Source organism: Ursus maritimus, unplaced genomic scaffold (assembly GCF_017311325.1).
Source record: "Ursus maritimus isolate PB19 unplaced genomic scaffold, ASM1731132v1 scaffold_16, whole genome shotgun sequence".
In the NCBI taxonomy this organism is placed as follows: Eukaryota; Metazoa; Chordata; class Mammalia; order Carnivora; family Ursidae; genus Ursus; species Ursus maritimus.
This window is the reverse complement of record NW_024424008.1, coordinates 17,449,668-17,471,151: the sequence shown is the minus strand read 5'-3', so window position 1 is coordinate 17,471,151 and position 21,484 is coordinate 17,449,668. Positions and strand designations below refer to the sequence as shown.

Below are 21,484 nucleotides of genomic sequence, written 5' to 3'. Positions count from 1 at the left end.
AAAAAAGAGAGATCACATAGTGTAGTCCCAAAGACCATCATTCACTTTGTATTCCATGTGAATACCAACCCCCTCTGAATTATATTACAGAGTGGCACTGTACACCATTATATCTTTGTTTCCATTATCACTATCCTAATTCATTCTGTTATTACTTCTAAACTTTGTAATTATAATACTCTTTAGTTTTTTCCCTGGACAAGCACTCCACTCTCTTGGCTCATTATTAATAGGGTACTCTTTCTTATGTGTATCCAGATAATGTCACCTGCTCTCTCAAAACCCTTCTGTTGTGCCTGTTTATCTATCTATCAAGTTAGGGCCTCCCCATTGTGGTCCTGGACTGGACATGGCCTTCCCTTCTTGTTGGCTCCGAGGTGGGCAGATTGGATCTTTACCACACACTTATCCACCTCTTTTAGCTCCATCTGGAGCACCATCTCCTGATTGCCCAAATCCATTCCGTCTCCAAGACCCAACTTAAATTCTACTTCATGAGCAGGCCTTTTCCTGAATCAAATCCAAAGTGATATACTATTCCTTTTTCCACCATTAAACTTGTACCTTTACTGTATTGGATCTATTCAAAGGGAGTCTGTGATTTTCAAAATCCTGGAGTAACTAAAAATAACACAGAGACCATTGGCCAGCATAATCTTTAAAATTTATTTGTTTATTGGAGAACGAGAGAGAGCAAGTAAGCAGGGGAGGGCCAGAGGGAGAGGAAGAGAATCTCAAGCAGACTCCCTCCCACCAACTGAGCACAGAGCCCAACCTGGAGCTCAGTCTCGTGACCCTGAGATCATGACCTGAGCCCAAACCAAGAGTGGGATGCTTAACTGACTGAGCCACTGAGGCACCCTGGCCAGCAGAATCTTAAAAGATTTTATTGGCATATCCAGGGTGTGCTAGCAATAGCTCATAGAGGTATGCAAAAGAGAATTGTTATATTTTCAGTAGCCCGTTGTTAAGCAGGACCATTATTAAAAATTAAATTATACACATTTATAATTAAATAAATTATCCTAAAAAGTAAAATATCAATACATTCTAATGAAAACCAGATTATTATTAATTATTTCTCCACATTTTACAGTTTTCTATACTCTTTAGGCTATTTACAGAGACAGTATGTATATGCTCAATATACCGTATTGGTGTACTACTGTGATCCCCTTCTAACTAACTCCATGTTTAATGACCTCACAATAATAGATTGAAAATTGGTCATGGTGGGAATATTTAAACCATGAAATTGGCACACTGAAAATCAGAGATTGCTTCAATGGAGAAAATCCTAACAATTTAGATTAAACTTAAAAGTATGTCAAGTTTATAACCATCACATTGTGATTGCACAATATATATTAAAAAAAATCCTTCTAGCATTTGAAACTATTTTGTGATTCAACAAAGAAGTTACATATATCATTGATTGGTAAGCAAAGTTCTGACTACAACTTCTTTGGCTTCACTTTCATCAAACGCCTTCACATATATAAAAATTTCAGTCAACATTCTTATCAGAAATACACTGATTGGTGAATTGTAAACATACATTGGCTATGGATGTAAGATTTTGGCAAAATTCAATGAAAGCAATATAGTTAATTGGCTATATAGAATTTATAATAAACTAAATTGTGTATTTTATTATTATTTCTAAAGGGTGTGCTACATTAATTACATAATCGGTAACATTTTTAACACACATGCACACATTTCCCATCAAAGAAGTAGTTATTAAACATTTACCACCAAATATCCCTCATATTATGGGAGCCAAGCAGACATCTTGTCAAAAGTGAAAAAAACAAGAGGCACTGGGGAGCCTGGGTGGCTTAGCCAGTTAAGCATCTGCCTTCAGCTCAGGTCATGTTCCCTGGGTTCTGGGATCCAGGCCCACATCAGGCTCCTTGCTCAGTAGGGAGCCTACTTTTCCCTCTGCCTGCTGCTCCCCCTGCTTGTGCTCTCTCTCTTTCTCGCTGTCAAACAAATAAATGAAAATCTTAAAAAAAAAAAAAAGGCACCTGCAAATAGTTGAATTAACCCAATGTTTTACCTCTCTGGTATCAGATATCACTTAAGATATCATTTCAAATCTTCCTGGTTTGTTTCCAGGCCTTTGTTTTGAGTTTCACTCCCAGCCAATAGTGTGATAATCAACTTTACATGGACTTGAAATCATTTCACATGGGTACAGCTCAGTAGTGCCTTGCTTTGCATCTTGTCCACATACCTCTCACATTCTACTTAGGATCAACCTTGCTCTGCTGAGGCCGACTGCTTGGAGCCAACTCATGATAAGAAAGAAGAGTAGGGGAAATAATGCCCTGAGGAGGTGATCTTTAACCATTGGCAAATGAGAAACTGTGGACATATTTTTCTCCCTTCTTCCTCAACATGGCCTTGCAAAACAGCTTTATAAGTACTCTTCAGAGATGGTCCAACAAAATGAGCAATCCATAGACTCAGTAATCTACTCTTGTATTGGCTACCTTTCCTTCCCTGCCTCACTCTTGGTTTCCCTCAGCTCTACGGTATTGAGGACCTAGGCCAAGGTACTTTGTACGATCATGTAGGGCAGATGGAGAAATTTTGATAATATCTACTTCATGTGACAAAACCAGTCCTTTGAAATAGGGTGTAACTAAGCTCTTTACCATGTCAAATATGTTGAGCATAGCGTAACATATGTAGAAGTTGAATCTCTCTGTGGTGTACCTGAAACTAATGTAGCATTGTATGTGAACTATACTCAAAAATATTAAAATTAAAATAATAAAACAAGAAATTATCCATACATAATAGGAGAAAATAGAAAGAGCAAAAGGATATAGTGTATATGTCACCTGATGTGTCCAGTTAGAAGAAATCTCTTCTTTTACCTCTACTACCTACATCCAACTTAGTACTTTGTACTGCTGTTACAGTATATACATGCATATGTATACATATATACATATGTGTGTGTATCATATATCTGAATGAATATCTACCGTTTATACACACATATATAAGAACATCGATCATACTATATATAGGTATTTGTATATCAGTCCTCTATATGTTAATTAATATTATTTTAACAGACATATTTAATCACCTCACACCCCCAGCGTTATGTAGTTTTTATTTTTATTATTCATTTCAGCAAATGCTTGGATATTGAGTGGAATGGAACCTATTTCTCTTAAGGTGTTGAATCTGGGGTCCATGGAAACTACCTAAGATTAAGAAGCTAGTAAGCTATGTCAGCCTTCCTCCACCTACCCCTTACTTTATCCTATATTTAGAAAGACTTTTGGTGTCATTAGAAAGTATATAAAACCTAGAGTCCACTTACCAATGCTTGAAACTGGGATTCCTTCTAAATGAGACCTAAAATCACATCTTCTCCCGGTTCCAGGCCAGGACTTTTGCCCTTGCCTTAGAACAGACAAGGGGATTTTTTGGTACACACACACACACACACACACACACACACACACACACACAATATGTATGTATGTTAAGTCATCACATTTGTACCTTAATTTACACAATGTTATATGTCAATTATATGTCCATAAACCTGGGGGGAAAAGTCAGTTCTCATTTTCTAAAATAAATTTTTATTCAACAAATACTTAGGCTGCCTTGGCTCTGGATAAAAGGGTAACTAAGATCTAACCTCTTTTGCTGATTAGTTCACAGTCTCTTAGGTAATCAGACACAAATAATTATAATAAAACATGAAAAATCGTGTGATGTTGGAGTGGAGGTGGGCAGTAAGGGCACAGCAGAGGGTACCTATTTAGAACTAGAGAGTTCTGTCACTTTCCGCTGAGTCTTGAAGGATGAGCCAGAATTAGCTACACAGAAGAATATCTTAGGAAAAATGAGTGAAATTTAGAGATGTGTAAAAGCATCGTGTATTTGGTGATCTGTATATTCTTTCATACGGCTGCAGCACGTGCTATATACATAAAGAAAATGCAGGCAGCAAGGCTAGAGAAAAAGATTAGACACTAGATAATAAAAAATTCTTGGACAACATAAAATGTTTTAAGAAGTTTAAATTCTACTCTGAAACATACAGAATGTCAGTCTTCTCTGAATATATAATTCAGTACACGCTAATAAAGATATAATGAGTATATAATTTTATATGTGTAATTTTGAGAAAGGGTTAAGAGAAACAAGTGAAATTAATTTTAAAAATACATTTTATTTAACCCAGTACATCCAAAATTTTATCATTTCAACATGTAATCAATATTATAAAATATTAATGGGCTTTTTTTACACTTTTTTCATACCGAGTCTTTGAAATCTATTCTGTTTTATTGTGGCAGAATATCTTAATTTGACTTAGCCATATGTCAAATGCCCAACAGTCACATGTGGATACCATATTGGACAGCAGAGGTCTGCACTACAGAAGACAGTCCCCAAGACCATCCTGCTAAATACAACATGATTGACCCACTCCTGAGTGAAGCTCAATTTGGCAACTACATGACACTACATTCCAGTTCTTTCTACTTATTTCTCAGTTCAGCAGTAAAATGATGGTCCAGGCAGAATTTGGTCCAAACCGAATTCCTGCTCTCTGTATTGTGGGAGTTACAGTCCTTCCAGAGAGAATCTTGCAGCCACAGAAGCCAGACGGTACAGATATGAACTGGAGAAGGTAGTGACAGGCCAGGGAGCTGCTGTCAGAGAAGTTGCTTCTTTTCAAGGAAAGTCTGTCAAGCTTGAATGGCTTTGGCTGTGCTGCAGATTTTCGGCCTTCAGCTGAGAAGGGCGAGTTTCCAGGTTGTCATTAGATCCAGTTAGAATCCAGATCAGAGGTGACTTGGCAGGTAAAAGAGGCAAAACGAATAACTCACCAACCCCCCCCCGACCCATTGACACACAGTTCTATAAAGAGGTTTATCCTTTCTGTGGAAATGAAATCACTCTTAATGAGACGTGCACTGCAGGCTTAAGCTGTGAAGTTGACAGCTTACAAAGAAAGAAAGAAGTTGAATTCTGGAGGGTTAGAGCAGGAATCTGGGTCACAGCTTCTGTCTCAACTTTTTATTTTCCTTTAGGAAGAATAGTCAGAAAAAGAAATGAGTCAACAACTCCATTATTTTTGAGAAGATTAATAAAGTGATTTTTTTCATTTTATAAATCTCTAATTTAAGCTATATTAACAAGGTAATAATTAAAACACTGCAGTATTTTTAATAGAAAAATTAGTTTTTTCTCTTCCTTCTGTTTCTCTGAAGTCCCAGCAAAGATTCCTTTCCTGGTAAGGATTTAGTGAAATAACAATGACAGATGATATGGCATGTCTATTTCCAAAAGCCCCCTCTTATTTTACAGGCCTTTGTCTACAGAAAAGTTATAATTAAGCATTGTATATTTTGTACAAGGAAGGCTTTGATATTTAAACATCAATTCTCAGCAATGTTACAGATTAGATCATTTAGTGCTAAACCACATATGTCTATCATATTTGTAGTAACTAGGCAAAAAACGTACTTGTCAAATAATGTGTGTTTGCTGAAATGAATTCTATTCAGTAGTATCAGGCATTGGTTTCAAATGAAACATTTGGTGGTGGATGAATGCTTTTGGAAGAACCACAGAACTAAATGACCAATTCTCACTCAGTGCTTTAAGAGTATAATATACAGTTGGAAGGGAGCATAGGCTTTGAAATTTGACAGATGAAGCTATCAATTATTTGGCAAATTCTCTCAGCATAATCTCTTTATTTATAACATGTGGGAAATAATAGCTACCTCATGGGACTGGTTGGTTTAAATAATGATTAATAAATTATTAGTAGTTGTGTTATTTGAAGTGACCAATAATAATAATATTAAACTTTTACCAATTAATTCCACAAGATCTAGATTGATGATGATGATGATGATGATGATGATGATGATAGAAACTATCATATATTGAGTGCTTATTCTGCCCTGGGCTAAACCCTTCACCTAAGGGACCCCTATCAGAAAATAAACAAAACTTCACCTAAGGGACCCCTATCAGAAAATAAACAAAACTTCTCCTTTGATTTCCACATTCTCTTCCAATTACCAGCATAACTCTTTGTTATTTATATGTTGTATATAAATATACTATCTTCAGGCACCGGTGGCTCAGTCCATTAATCGTCTGCCTACGGCTCAGGTCATGATCCCAGGGTCCTGGGATGGAGCCCCATGTTGGTCTCTCTGCTCAGCAGGAAGCCTGCTTCTCCTTCTGCCTGCTGCTCCCCCTGCTTGTGCTCTCTCTTTCTGTCAAATCAATAAATAAAATCTTTAAAAAATATATACCAACTTCATTCTCTTACTCCCATTCACACACAACCTGCTATTAAATGTCTTGTACTATAATGGCCCAAATCAGTAAGTTTTTTCACCACACATCTTACTTTACTATTCATACAGTTAATGTGCAAAAGCAGATAAAAGCATTTTGTTATCTTGGCTCCCATGACAATACATTGTCTTGGTTTCTTCTTCTTCTTCATTGTCTGTGTCAACTTTTCCTTCTCAATTAATGCATAAATATTTGAAGTCTTTAGGATATAATCAGATCCCTCTTCTCTTCATATCCTACAATTGCAGCTCTTACTGTTGTTGTCCATATTCTGATGATCCCAGATAGTTCCAATTTAGACTTCTATTCTCTGAGCCAGAATGTCCTTATTCAGTTTTCTATTTGGCATTCCTACTTAGCTCTTTCAAAGATATTTAAAAATAAATTCTAAAACTTGATTTTTTTTTCTGAATTTGGTTCCCTTTCAGTTTTGTCTATCTCAATTAGTTCAACCCAATTATATAGACTAGAGTTACTGGAGGGAGTATATCTCACAACTTTTGATTCTAAGGCTCAGCCACCTACAGTACAGAACCAAAGGTGGGACTCAGAATTGTTGTACTTGATGTTTGACAGCTATTACTATCATGTACTCTTTATTCCTTGATTTGATTTTCATGTCCTCTGCCATGTATGGATTTGTACAGTCAACTTGTATCTTTGTTCTTAATTTTTACTTGCTTGCTTGCTTATTTATGTATTTATTCATTTATTATTTTTTTAAGATTTTATTTATTTGTCAAAGAGAGAGAGAGCACAAGCAAGGAGAGCGGCAGGCAGAGGCAGAAGCAGACTCCCTGCTGAGCAGGGAGCCTGATGTGGGACTCTATCCCAGGACCCTGGGATCATGACCTGAGCTAAAGGCAGATGCTTAACCAACTGAGCCACCCAGGCATCACGTATCTTTGCTTTTAAGATCAAACTTCTTTTTCTAGCTTTTTTTCCTGGTAGACAGTAGGAAAGTTCACCAACATAGTATACTGCTCAGCAACTGCTTGGTACATACTTCTCTAACAATATTCAATAGCCCTAGTTTGTATTCCCATAAATAATATTCTATACATATACATGTATATATATACATATATATATATAGTTAAAAATCCAAGCTATGTTACAACTAGTTATTTTTTTTTCTGCTGAATTCACTATTGGAATATTGCTCAAATATTGCTTACATAATCCATGCCTAGAGTAATTCCTAAAGTGATTTTGTTAAATGAGATCCTTCTAGTACTTTCAATAATAAAACACTCTAGATGAGATCTAATAATGTTCTACCTCACATTGAATAAATACTGTGTTATATAGGTCATGGCATAGAAACACTCCAGGGTAGGATTTGAAATAATTGGCCCAAACTTGGAAATCTGTTTGTTAGCCAAGATTTTCGTAGCAAAGGCATTTATAATAATTCATGGAACTGTAATGAAGGGTACATGATAGATGACAATAATGTTTTATTTACTCCAATCCTTTAGCTTTAAAAACCTTTCCATTAATAATACCTCCAGCATCCCAAACATCTAAATCTCAGTTCTGTAGACCTAATTAGGACTATTCCTTGCTACACTTAACTTCCTTCTTTCTTTTCATTGAACAAAAATATGTACATATATTGTTTTTGTTGTGAAGATATAAATACCTGCTTTGAAGAACTTAATTGTCTAGTAGTAGGAGACAAATATAAATGAGTGCAATATAGAGTTTGAAATTGCTATACTCATTGCACAGATGGCTATAATGGGGAGAAGACATTTTTTAAAAAGAGGAATATCTTTATAAAAGAAATATTAATACAATGAGAAGAGGTGTTTGTCTCTCTGGCTTTTCTCTCTTCTAGCTGTTTTAGTTAACCACTAGTTTAACTAAGACATAGCTTATTCAAAAAGGGCAGTTTTAGTTAAGATCCCTTGATGAACATTTATGGCCCCATGAAAGGGCAGGAAGTGGTGATTAGACACTGATTTATTGATCCCATTCACACATATTCTGGGGGATGGTATCATCCTAGGCAGTAACTCTCATGAGAAATGGCAGGGTTTTCCTTCACTAGTAGTTGTCAATAAAAAATACATTGTTTATAATAGTAACAGGATATTAATAGTAGAAGCCAATCAGAATGTATTTTTAAATTACAGTTTATATTGAGAATCTTCATTTCCTTTTTGGAAAATGATCATTTGGACCAAATAAAAGGAAAAAAAAGTTCTAATGTGGAACTCCAAGCTTAATACTTGTCTTTAAAGTGAATTAAAATTTTCCTAAAGTGAATGCTTTTTGAAAAAGTAGTTTTTACATTTTTTAAGCATCCACTTGATGATCATATTTGAACAAGTAAATTTACTTTAATAAAATTTTAGTCTTTACCTGTCTTTCTGTACCACCTTTTTCTGTTCAAGAACCTGAGTACCTATTATGTAGTGATATGTTTAAATGAATTTATTACCCTCAAGGGGCTTACAGTTGTTGAAAGTAGGATATATAATATATCCAAAATACAAGTAAGTATATAGAGAATGTAACATATAAATATATATACATAACATAGAACACAGAATATGTATTTTAAATTGAGCCTAATACAATATAATACCTAATTAACACCATAGCTCATTATTTGACTCAAGGAACTCTCCTTAGAAATCTCATGATAAAACACATATATGAAGTGGGTTATATTTTCTTAAGGAATAAAATGTTAATATCTTGGATTGGATTTTTAACAAAATTCTCAATATCAAAAAAAAAATCCTTAGTGTGATCAGCCTAGTCATAAAGGTGAAGGAACCACAATTATAAACTTCTCTAAAAATTACAAGTAACAAAAATTATCTCTTCAGTATTGTAATATAGATCAATAGCTAAAATATGTAAATATCTAGAGTCTACCATGTGCCTAGTATCATATCTGTATTTAATTAATTCATTAATATCTGTCAAATGAACAGGTTACCTATTCCTTATAGGGAGATTTTTGAAAAGCATGGTGAGTAGGTCAATTTAGTTCCACAAGCTTTTGTTGGATGGTGCCATGGAGATGTGGTCTATATCCTAAATAAGTTTACAGTCTGGGCATTTGAGTTGGACCAGAAAGAATGGGTAAGATTTCAACATGGAGACATGGGGAAAGGGTATTCGGGATGGAAAGAACATCATGAATAAAAGTAAATAACTGGGAATGGATGGGGGCATTCAAGGGACGTATGGAAGGGCATCATAAGAAATAAGAGTCCCAAACATAATGTTTGCTAAAGTTTTGAAGAAATGAGAGAAAGGAGATGGTAAGAGATTATACATGACCACATAAGCTTCAATGGAAGGAATAATGATGGTCTGATGGAGAAAAAAAAAACAAAAACAAATGTCAAAGAAAAGTATTTTAGTCTTTTTAGTGTAATTCTGTTAGTTTAATTTTGATTCTTATGATCATTTTCCCCAATACAGACAAAATTTATAAATTTGAACCATATCTCGAATGTATAATTTGCTAGAAAAATCTCTCATATACTGTATATCCTGTCTATGTTCCTATACTTTATTACTTTATCTGGAAGTGTGTTTAAGCCACAGTAACACAGTAGTTATTGATACTGAATTGGTACCATCTGAAAGAGGAGTTACCTTTGATTATACATTACATACTAAAGGATTGTTCAATGCCTTTCATCATAAAGTTCAAATAAATGATCTCTCTTAAGTTAGAAGAAAGATTTGGAGTTAATCTTTAACCAGTCTTGTTTTCAATGTGTACTTTGTAGGCCCAGATGGACCTACTTCCAGATACTTCCAGATCTCCACAGACATGATGTAGGTCAAATAGTACTAGTGCAAGCACCTATTTAAAATTTTCTATATCTACTTCCTGATTTCAATAACTTTTAAGTATGTTATTAAATTTTTTTTCATTTAAACTTTTGTATTTTTCAAAATCTAATAGTACAGAAGGGCTTAAGGGTAAGAAGTGCATTTTAGGTTTTTTTTCTGTTTTTTACCATTATATTTCTTAGTAAGAATATATGCTTTTTTAAATGTCTACTTTTTAATTTATGGACAATATCATCTCTTAATTCATGTATCTTCCCTTAAGTATAACTCTATTTTAGATTAGTCTCTTATTTTTTTAGATTCAAATAATTCATCTTTCTTTTGTTTTCTGTATCTTGACTTCTAAATTGTGCATGAGGGATTTTAACACCGTAGCTCTCCCTGCTTCCATCTCTCAACCTATCATCTTTTCCTTTAGTTTTTTTTTTTTTTTTGTAAAGGTTAATAAGATTTATTTCTATTGTATAATGAGTTTTTTGCTTTGTCCCTATGTGGATTCATAAAGTTGAAAATCAGTAATTGGCATTTGCATTGTTGCAAAATAGTGTGAGCTGAGAGTCCAGTAAAGCCTTGATTACATCTTCTTCTCATAATTCCGAATCACCAGCCCTCTGCTATTTAAAAAAGAGTGTCTGATGGATTCCTTCCTGCTCTTACCAGTTGCTTAAAATGAAGCCACAGGCTAGTTTAATATTTTACACTGTACCTTCCTTTCTCTATCACTTTTATTTCCCTGTTGGAAAAATAAATCTTTGTTTCCTCAACTTTTTCTCGTTCTATACATTGCTTGAAATCTATTTCATTTCCTATAAGAAGCTTATGAACTTTTTAATAGTTTCTCCTTTAATTTTAAGTGTTTAATTCCAAAATACAGACTTTATATCAACTACTGAAAATCCCAACAATGAATTCAGGCTTCCCAGTTTTATTGGAATACATGGATTGCATGCTCCCATTTTTAAATCTCAGCTTATAATGACTTTAACTGAATCAAAATTATTCTGCAGAATTTTTATGTCACACATATATTAAAACTGTTTCCTGTTTTAATTTTAAAGAGCACTGCTTGATTTTGTTCTGAGAAAATCATATTTCCCCAACTAGTTTAAGTTTATTCTTTAATCCAATGATCAGTATTAATTCCTTTTGCTCCATTATTTGTTTTAGATGCTCCAGGAGAGAGCAGCTTCACTATATCTAGAACATTCAATGCCAGTAGGTGCAATTAACAGGGTTCAGGCTACCTATCAGATATTTTATATAGTTAACATATGTATTATTTTATAGTTTATAAATATATATATATATAATGTTTAGACATTATATACACTATTGCATAATAGTATATAGAATTAATTATAAAATATATTAATATAATAATTATTAGCATTTATTATAAAGTTTAAACTAGATATAATGTTTAACACATATAATAGACAAAATACTCATGTATTAGGCAGTGTTACCTCTGATTTTCAGGTGAAAAAGCTAGATTTAGAGAGACTAATCCAAGCAGAATTAGAACTTAAATCTCTCTAATAACAAAGTTCTCTATTACAAGCTGCTTCTATATAACTTACTGTATAAACAAAAATAATGTTCAAGTTGTTAGAAGAGGTGCTAAAGATAATGAAGTTGTCAGTTATTTTTTTCTTACTTAACTGTGAATAAACTGAGAATTTTTATCATTGTCATCACAATCACTACGTACCTAATTTCAAATTATTTATGCAAATACCCCAGTACTAATGAAAGCATTAAGTGCAAGACAGTCAGTTGAAAAATAGAGTTGGCTAAAAATAAATCAGAAAATAATAGATTACTCAGATTAGTATAAAGCTAGTAATTTAGGCCCCTGGGCACATTTTTCAGAGGGGGTGGCCTTTAAACTTTGTTAATTGCAAAATAACTACATTGTCCACTTGCCATCATCATAGGGGCTTCTTGTTATTTTATTTCTAGAGAAAAAGGAAAGGTGTGTCTGGCCCATCAGGTTTTTTGGCTAGGACCTAAGCTATCCTGTTTGTCAGGAAGATAAAACTACATAAAAATCTACCCTGAAAGTCTGAGGATTTCATTTGCAGCAAGGTGCCTATGCTACAGTGGAACATACACAGAGTCAGGAGTGAGAGAAGTTGTATGTTCAAACCAAGACTTGGCCACCTACTTGCTAAATGTGAGCTTCAGTTTATCAGTTGTGAGAGGAAGATAATATTACCTCTATCAGAGAGTTGGTGTAAGGAGCTGTGAGCTAATCTGTATGAAGTGACTTCAAAAATCAAAATGTTATACAGGTATACTGGTTTATAAGAATCTCTATTAGAGTCATACAGTGAAACCAATGCAACTGAATGCCTTTTCCTTCCTTATTCATTGGACATCTCCTCCTGAAGAAATTTCTACTCTTAGGTCTAGTTGATTGTGAGGCTGGTTACATCCTTAGATGCTCCACAGCTTGCTTGTCTTTTAATAGGCAACCTGTATTCTTTAAATCATTTCCCCTTACCCACCTGTTCTTTTGGAAACTCAGAAAATGAGCCTGGTATGATTTATAGAGCCTTTAGGCTCTAAAAATATCTAAAATTGAAGTATCATGACCTTTAAATAGGAAAAATAAATGTAGATATAATTGGACTTTTGAGTCTTCCAAAAGTCAGCCATGGACGAGGGGAGGGAGCAGAAACCACACTCTTAGATCTGAGAATGTAGTGCAGAATTCCACCTCCTGGGTATGTAAATTTAAGCAAGTGTAAACCTAACTGCCGCATCTGTTTTCTTATCTACAGAATGGAAGTCATAACGCATTCCTCAGTATATTCTTGTGAGAGTTAAATGAGATCACATCTATAAAGGTTTTGGTACACTTCCTGGCATACAGTTGATTATAAGTATTGATCACCATTTCCATTAATTTAGAGGACCACCATCAGTCTTTAGCCCATCAAATTTGTAGTGGACTTTGGAATTATTCTCCCAAATCACTGACTTCCCTATAGTTGTACAGAATGAAACTTCAAATGTTTTGTTTGAAGCTTATACATTTACCTGTACCAAGACTCAAATCTCAAGCAAGAATATGGAATTTTCAGTTGGGATAAAGTCACAAATTCTTATGATTGCTAATGTAATATGCATAATATTCTATAAAAACATAATACTCTATATGATATCTGTACAAGAGCATCTATACCATATTAAGTGTATATATTGTGTCCTTAAATACAGGAATCTGAGTCGTGGGATGAGATGGTCATACAATAAGAAGCAAAGGGAAGTGAGATAGAATGAAAATACAGCAGATAAATGTCTACCATCATCTCACACTAGAGTATGAACTTTTTAAATCAAAAGGGGAACTGAGTTGCTTCTGTTTTTTATACTATTTTCTCTCTTTCAGTGAAAACATTTAAAGTTCAATGCATATATGTATAATATAGTTTTGTTGTAAATTGCCCAAAATGAACAAGTCAGTGAAAGAGCAAAAACTCATTCAGGGGGCACCTGGGTGACTCGGTTGTTGAGCATCTGCCTTCAGCTCAGGGCGTGATCCCGGCGTTCTGGGATCAAGCACCGCATCAGGTTCCTCCGCTGGTAGCCTGCTTCTTCCTCTCGCACTCGCCCTGCTCGTGTTCCCTCTCTCGCTGGCTGTCTCTCTCTCTGTCAAATAAATAAATAAAATCTCTAAAAAAAAAAAAAAACGCAGGTCTTCAGGCTCCAAGTTCAACACTACCAAGTGACCTTCATGCTCCCAGCGCTTCTGCATTCTTGATTGGACCCACTGTATCCAGCACTGCCATCTTACTATCTCTCTGCTTATCTGTTTTCACACAGGCAACTATGGAGAGAGTGGAATGGAAGCTTTCAAAGATATGTCAGCCAAGGAAGGAATTTGCATCGCTCACTCTTACAAAATCTATAGCAATGCAGGGGAACAGAGCTTCGATAAGCTGCTGAAGAAGCTCAGGAGTCACTTGCCCAAGGCCCGGGTGGTGGCCTGCTTCTGTGAGGGCATGACGGTGAGAGGTCTGCTGATGGCCATGAGACGCCTGGGTCTAGCAGGTGAATTTCTGCTTCTGGGCAGGTGAGTGACAATGAGAAAATTCACATGAAGGTAATGCCAGGAATTTGGCAGCATCAAAGGTATCTTTTGGTGCATAAGGACAGATGCTTTGGAAACTTAATCTGTGTGGTAGAAGTAGAACTTGAATATCATAAAACACCAGAGCCTGGACAATAAATAGATATACCATGTGCTGATTAATGATGGTAACAGGAATCAACACATGAAGATGACGAGTACTTAAGTCGTAAAAAAAAGACTGTAAGGAAATGAGATGGGTTCTTAGATACTTGGATCACTTCATAATTCCCTTGGGAAATAAACATTTTTCAGACTTTTTGGTGTTGCTTTTGAAATTGATTTTGAAATGGCTACTTTAACTTGTTTTATAATATAGAGTCATAGAACTTTGAGTTTGAAAGGGGAATTGCTTTAGGACTAATTTTTAAAGTATTGGAAAATTGGCTCATTATTTTACATTACAAAAGTGTTATTACATTGCCTGATCATCCACACAATTACCAGACAAGTTTCTAAAACATTAACTTCTACTGGGATTGATTTTAATTATTTGGATAATCCACTTGATTGGCACAACTTAGCTCATTCCCTGCTGATGTTGTTGAATCAGTATATTAGAGTTCTCTAGAGAAACAGATATAATGGTGTATGTGTGTTTGTGTGTGTGTGTGTGTGAGAGAGAGAGAGAGAGAGAGAGAGGGAGATGAGTCGAGAGATACGTAGAAGAGCCAGTGGTATATTTCTGGTCTGAAAACTGGTAGGCTTGAGGTCCAAGAAGAGCCAATGTTTGGATTCAAGTCTGAAGGCCAGAAAAGACCAATGTCCCAGCTCAAGCAGCCATGCAGGAAGAGTTCCCTCTCACTCATTTTTATTCTACTCAAGTCTTCAGTAGATTAGATGAGGCCCACCCACATTAGGGAGAACAATCTTCATTACTTAGCATATTGATGCAAACGTTAATGTCATCCAGAAACACCCTCATATACACACTCTGAATAATGTTTAGCCAAGTATCTGGGTACCCCATGGCCCAGTAAGTGGTCACATGACATTAACCATCACAATTCGTAAAATGATCCCATAGTTTGACCATGTGAATGTAGTTTGTTGTGTTATTGTACATCTTCTTAGTAGGGAGTCAATTTAAAAAATACAGAAAACCTTCAGAACCCCTGCATCTTTCTCAATATTTCTGTCCAAAATAGCTAACTCACTTGTTATTAACTTTTGATAGCTCATTAAAGAAAACATGCTTCCTTTATTTTCTAAATGCCTAACTGACCTTCTGTGATCAGACTTGGCTCCTGCTTGGCTACATTTTATGACAGCCACTTTATGTACCTAATGCTTTTCTGTCTGACCTGATGGCAGTAGATTGATGGGGCTATTTTAGTTTAAGGCCAACTATCCTTCATAAAAATGATATTGAGTGAGATTTCTTTTTCACTGATGTCATACATTTTTTCTAAAATTATCCCTAGTTGGCAAGAGTGATGCACAAGTTAGTTTCATACAACCCAGGAGCACTCCCACTCCAGTATTAAATTCCAAAGTGCAGTGTTACCATTGGGGTAAAAGAATAGGAAAGAAAGAAGCTGGCTTTAAATAGTCCTGTTTTTCCAGTAGGGTATGAGATTCTATAGCTCCTATCTGCTGCTTCCACCAATGTTAATAAGACAAATCAGCAGCATTTGTTTTTCATCCCATATGATTTGTCAACATCCCATCCCATCCCAACATTTCATCCCATTTGTTTTTCATCCCATATGATTTGTCAACAAGTAAATGTTTTTTGATCATATGTACATAAGGAAAATAGGTAGGTATTCATTATATTTGCCATTTTCCATCTATATTATTATTGTCAACCATACCAGAAGGCCAAAATTCAGTATTTTATATATATATAACATATATATACACAATTTTATAACTATAACTAACTATAACTATATACATACATACATATATATATATAGAGAGAGAGAGAGAGAGAGAGAGATTTTATTTTTTAAGTAATCTCTACACCCAACGTTGGGCTCAAACTTACAATCCTGAGATCAAAAGTCACACACTCTACTCACTGAGCCAGCCAGGTGCCTCTATTTTATATATTTTAAAATTTATTTTGTACATGCTATTTATAAGAAGTTCTCTCCATATCATCTGATTCATGGAATAATAAGATTCATAACCTTTAATTAGATTTCTTAATCCCTTCATTCATTGGCTACTAGTAATTCAATATTTACTTGAGCACCAGTTCATTTCATCTTAGAGGAGTTTTGTTAGAAGTCCTCTTACTCTTAAAAAAAAAAAAAGTCTCCCTGTAGTTTCCACCTCTTGGCTCATATTTTTGTCTTTGAAAGTAATGTGTGGTACTCTTGCAGATATTTGGTAATGATATGCTTGCCAGTCCCCTTCATCTTCTCTTTGAAACATTCCTGCTTCTTCCATTTCTACTTCTTCATAGTGAAATGGAACTCTAGATATTAATAAAACTATTTATCAAGATCATTTGTGGGATAATTTATCAAATGCTTTCTGCCAATTACTACACTAAACTCTGTACATGCATTGTTTCATGTATTCATTTGTTATTGACTGGCTACTATATGTTAAGATGCTTGGGATATATCAGTGAATAAAACAGACAATACCCACTACCTTTATGAACCTCACAGATGGTAAATTAGATAGAAGGTAGTAAGTGCTATGAAAAAAAATAAGTAAATCTAGGAACAACTTCATGCTGAATACTATTATCGCCATTTTATAGACAAGGACTCTAAGACTCAATTTATATTGAGTACTAGAAGGCTATATAGATGTAGGTGTTGAAGACAAAATTAAATATAAGTGTGTGTAATTCTAGAAACTGAGCATTTAATGCTGTGCACTGTTACTTTTCAGTAAATTTAAAGTATTCCTATTCATAAGAGCGGAAATCTAGGGTAGTGAGCAGAAAGGCAAACTGTAATAGTTATGAGAGAATTTAGTACATCTACTCACTCCCATTTTACAAGTGAGGAAACTGATACCCCAAAAGTTTGGATAACATGGTTAAGGTCACACAAGAACCCAATTGGGCCATAATTCAGTGCTTTTCTCTATTAGCTTGTTTCCTATAAAATAGAAACAGTGGAAAGTTGTCTGATAGCAAACTCCCAGTTCTTCACAGATCATGAGTATATAAAGAAATTATCCTAGATAATTTTAATCTAACGTTTTTATTTTAATGCTCCCTCCCAAAAATTTAATTCACTTTGTAGTTGACACACAATGTTACATTAGTTTCAGGGGTACAGATTTTTGATTCAGTATTTCTATGGGTTATGCTATGCTCACCCCAACTGTACCTGCCATCTGTTACCATGCAATGCTATTACAATATCATCGACTATATTCTCTATGCTGTGCTCTCAGTAATTTGAGATTATTTTGTTTGCATATATTCTTCCAATCTCCCTTTATGCTCCTTCCTTCCCTTACCTAACTCAGACCCAATTCATAATGGTTCTTAGAAATTATAAGTCAAGGGGTGCCTGGGTGGCTCAATCAGTTAAGTGTCCAACTCTTGATTTCAGCTCAGGTCATGATCTCAGTGTCGTGAGATTAAGCCCCACATCTGGCTGTGCACTGGGTGTGGAGCCTGCTTACGATTCTCTCTCTCCCTCTGCCCCTCCCCACCACTTGCATACACATGCATGCTTGCTCTCTCTCCCCTCCCCTCCCCCCCAAAAAAGAAATAAAGTAAAGAAAAGAAATTAGAAGTCAAGGCTATGAGAAGGAATCTATATTTAGAACTTCCTAGAGGGTCCCATTTAACAGCTGTAGTTATAAATCTGTCCAGTTGCCTTGGGACAGCCATGTTTAATACGTCATTCAACTGAAATGCACGGCAGGACTAGTAAGATAACTCTGCTACTGAGACAACCTCATCCATCAACATATCTCACCAGCTGTGCTGCACATCAGAAGAATGTTAGAGTGATATAGACTTGGCCACTGGGTCTTCTCATTTGAACTCAGGGTAATCTGTTGTCTCACTGCCAATAAAAATGTCCTGTCCAGGTCCCTGAAATAGTCTTGCTGAACACTTTGGCCCTGACAGCAGAATGGGATCAATAATCTGAACAGTAATGACATTTCTAAAGGATCTTATTTTTCTAGAATGGATACAGTGTTTTAGTTTTTGACCTGAGAAAATATCATATGAGGTATATTATTTATGAGTTATATACTTAAATATGAACTTGGAACCAAGGACCAACTTTAAGCAAATTAGCTACTTAAAGATCATCTTTTTAAAATCTTGTTTATAATTAAAACTATCTGTTTGAATTAAGAATCTCTGTCCTTCAATATGATAATTGTTACCAGGATACAAGAGGAAATGTGGTTAAATTTCAAAACTATTTGGGAATTATAACCTGTATTTCTTATCAGGAGGCCACTCTCTATCAATATTTTTCAAAATGGAAAGGACAAGAGCTTATTCTAATAAATATTTTTGTGGGTAGAATTACAAACAATTGTTTACTGAAATTATTATAGTAGGTATTATTCAGAAGTAGAAATTAATCTTTATCCTTGCATATTATCAGAGTATTCATTCTAAGTTAAAGCCCCTTTTAAAATAAGTATACTTGTCTTCCAATGGGCCATTCAGTTTCTTTTAATCATGGTGAGAAAAAGAAAACAAAACTTATTTTCATTGAGCTCCTGTTATATGTCAGGAAACAAGGAGAGAAGGAAAGAGAGGGGGAAGGAAGGGAGAGAAAATGATGAGAGGAGACAAGAGGGGAGGGGTAGAGGAAAAGAGAGAGAGAGATTAATTTAGTGCTGTAAGCAATGTTGAATATGTCAACTTTTAGATGCCTTTGAGTTTGGAAATAATGACCCATTTTTGTAGGGGAGAAAATTGAGACTCAGAAGTTAAATGACTAGACAAGATTATACCAGTTTCTTATCCTAATGGCCATGCTAATTATCACAAAAAGAGAAGGCTTAGCAACATAAATGTTTCTACACTTGTGATAAGCTCCATTTAATTTTGCTTTATTGTTGTTTTTGTTGTTTTAGGTTATCCTTTAAAAATTAAATAAACTTAGTAAAATGCCTTGAAATTATTGAGATTTTTATGGTGAATATGTAGTGCAAATAAAGCTAGCCAAACTATGCTGCATTTTGTCTGGAGTTGTTTTCTGCTTATCTACACTTGAGTTGGAAAGACCAGACTAGTTGCATGATGCTCAGTCTATAAACAGTTGTCTAGTTTTATCTGCCTCACATTATGAACCATGAAGGTTGAGGAAGAAGGCAAGGGGAGCAAGTGTGAAGAAGTTTGGAGAGGAACCTAGGAGACAATGTTTTCAGTCTTTTAGCATTTTGATATTTATCCCATTATTGGAGAAACCTTTTTTTTGGGGGGGGGGGTAAGAATATGACAGGTGTGGTATTTCAAAAGATAACTTAGGTATAGATTATGGATTAGAAGAGATACAGTAGATAGAGAGGAACTAGTATCCCTAACAAAAATGGAATAAGTAGTAGATTACTAATTAAAATGTGTTTATTATCTTTTTGTTACGATGGTATCAGGATATATGCATAAGTCCAAATCATCAAAATGTATACATTGAATATATGTGACTTTTTGCATATCATGTACAACTCAGTAAGTTAGGAAAAAAATCAGTAGTTGTCAGATGCATTGGGTATTGTAGAGAAGCATGGGGAAGGTGTCAAGAGTGACTCGAAAGATTCTTGTGTTTTATAACAAGATGAATGATGATAACTTTACCAAGATGAACAGAGCTGAAAGAATCAGGTGTGATGCAGAGAACAGATTATGAATTCAGTTTTTGATAAAATGGCCTGATGTGCATTTCAAACATAAATATAGCCAAGAAAGTTGGAGAATATGTGAGTCTGGGGCTCAAAATAGATATATAAGCTGTAAATAAAAATGAGTGAATCATCTGAGTAGTTTAGATTTATGAATGGAAGACATGAGTATGGAGAATTCAAGTGGAAGAAGTTGAAGAATTTGGCTTTGGAAGGGATCTCAAAATGTAATGATTGGAAAAAGGATGAACTATGAAAAGGCAAAAGGGAGAAAGAAATCCAGGATGGAGGAGGAAAACCCAGAAAGTGTTGTGTCATCCCAGCCTGTGGAGAAGAATGTTTAAAGGAGGGGCCACCAGTGTCAAATAATCCTAGAATAAGTGAAAATAATACTTAAAGGACCTTTAAATTTATTGAGATAGATTTATTAATTGGTGATTTAGCAAGAGATGGACAAATGGAGGGATTAAAGTAGATTAAGAATGAAGTAGCTAAAATGTAAGGAGGTGAAAAAATGAACCTATGGCATATAAGCCACTGTTCTGTGAGGTTAAACTAATAAGAAATAGAGAACGGTAAAACTATGTCTTAAGGAAAGATGAGGTCAAGAGACAGGTTTTTAATGTAGTCATTTTTCCCAAAAATGTAATTTATGGTCACAAAAAAATAATTTTAACAATGAACAAAGCTATACAGTGAAAAACACTTATATTTTTATACCCTCTGTCTATACACAGTATTAATAAATTATTTGGTACTTGATAATTTTATAGGTGAAAACTGGTATCATAATATTTTAATTTGTACTTCTTTAATTATGAATGATATTCTATATCTTTCATATATGAATAAGTGATATATTTATTTTTTCTTCAAGCTTCATGCACTTAGCCAATTTTTTTCTGTTTATTTCTCCTTGCTGATTTATACAAAAGTACTTTATGAATTAAGGAAGGTGGTTCATTGACAGGTGTAGCAAGTATTTTCCCTCTTGTTATTTAATTTTGACTTTGTTTATAACATTTTGGACAATGCCAACCTTTTCCTTTTATGACTCATAAGGATTTGTAAGTTGCATGCAGAGGCCAGTCACAGAGGTTTGGTTGCTTAATTTTAGGATCAAGGTAGGATAGGCAATTTAATAAATGAGGGAGAACTGTTAATTATATAAAACCCCTAAAATGTGGGAATGAGTGACATTTGAAGCTTAGATGGAGGGAGCAAGCTAAGAAGGTCAACTCCGTAAGTAGAACAGAATTTTTTTTTAAATGAGGTATGTTTAAAAGTTTGAAAATACAGAAGTCACCTGATAGCCACTCTTTTCTTCATAATTTTGGAGGCCAAGGGGAATGTGTGTGT

The 21,484-nt window shown here is 34.8% G+C and overlaps 1 protein-coding gene across 1 annotated transcript in view; it reads left to right on the top strand.

The window, feature by feature from the left end:
- Positions 1 to 21,484, top strand: part of GRM5 (glutamate metabotropic receptor 5) — a 506,772-nt gene that overhangs the window by 164,854 nt on the left and 320,434 nt on the right. The window contains 1 exon segment of the mRNA XM_040630952.1: positions 14,026 to 14,275. Coding sequence (XP_040486886.1) covers positions 14,026 to 14,275 — 250 coding nt within the window.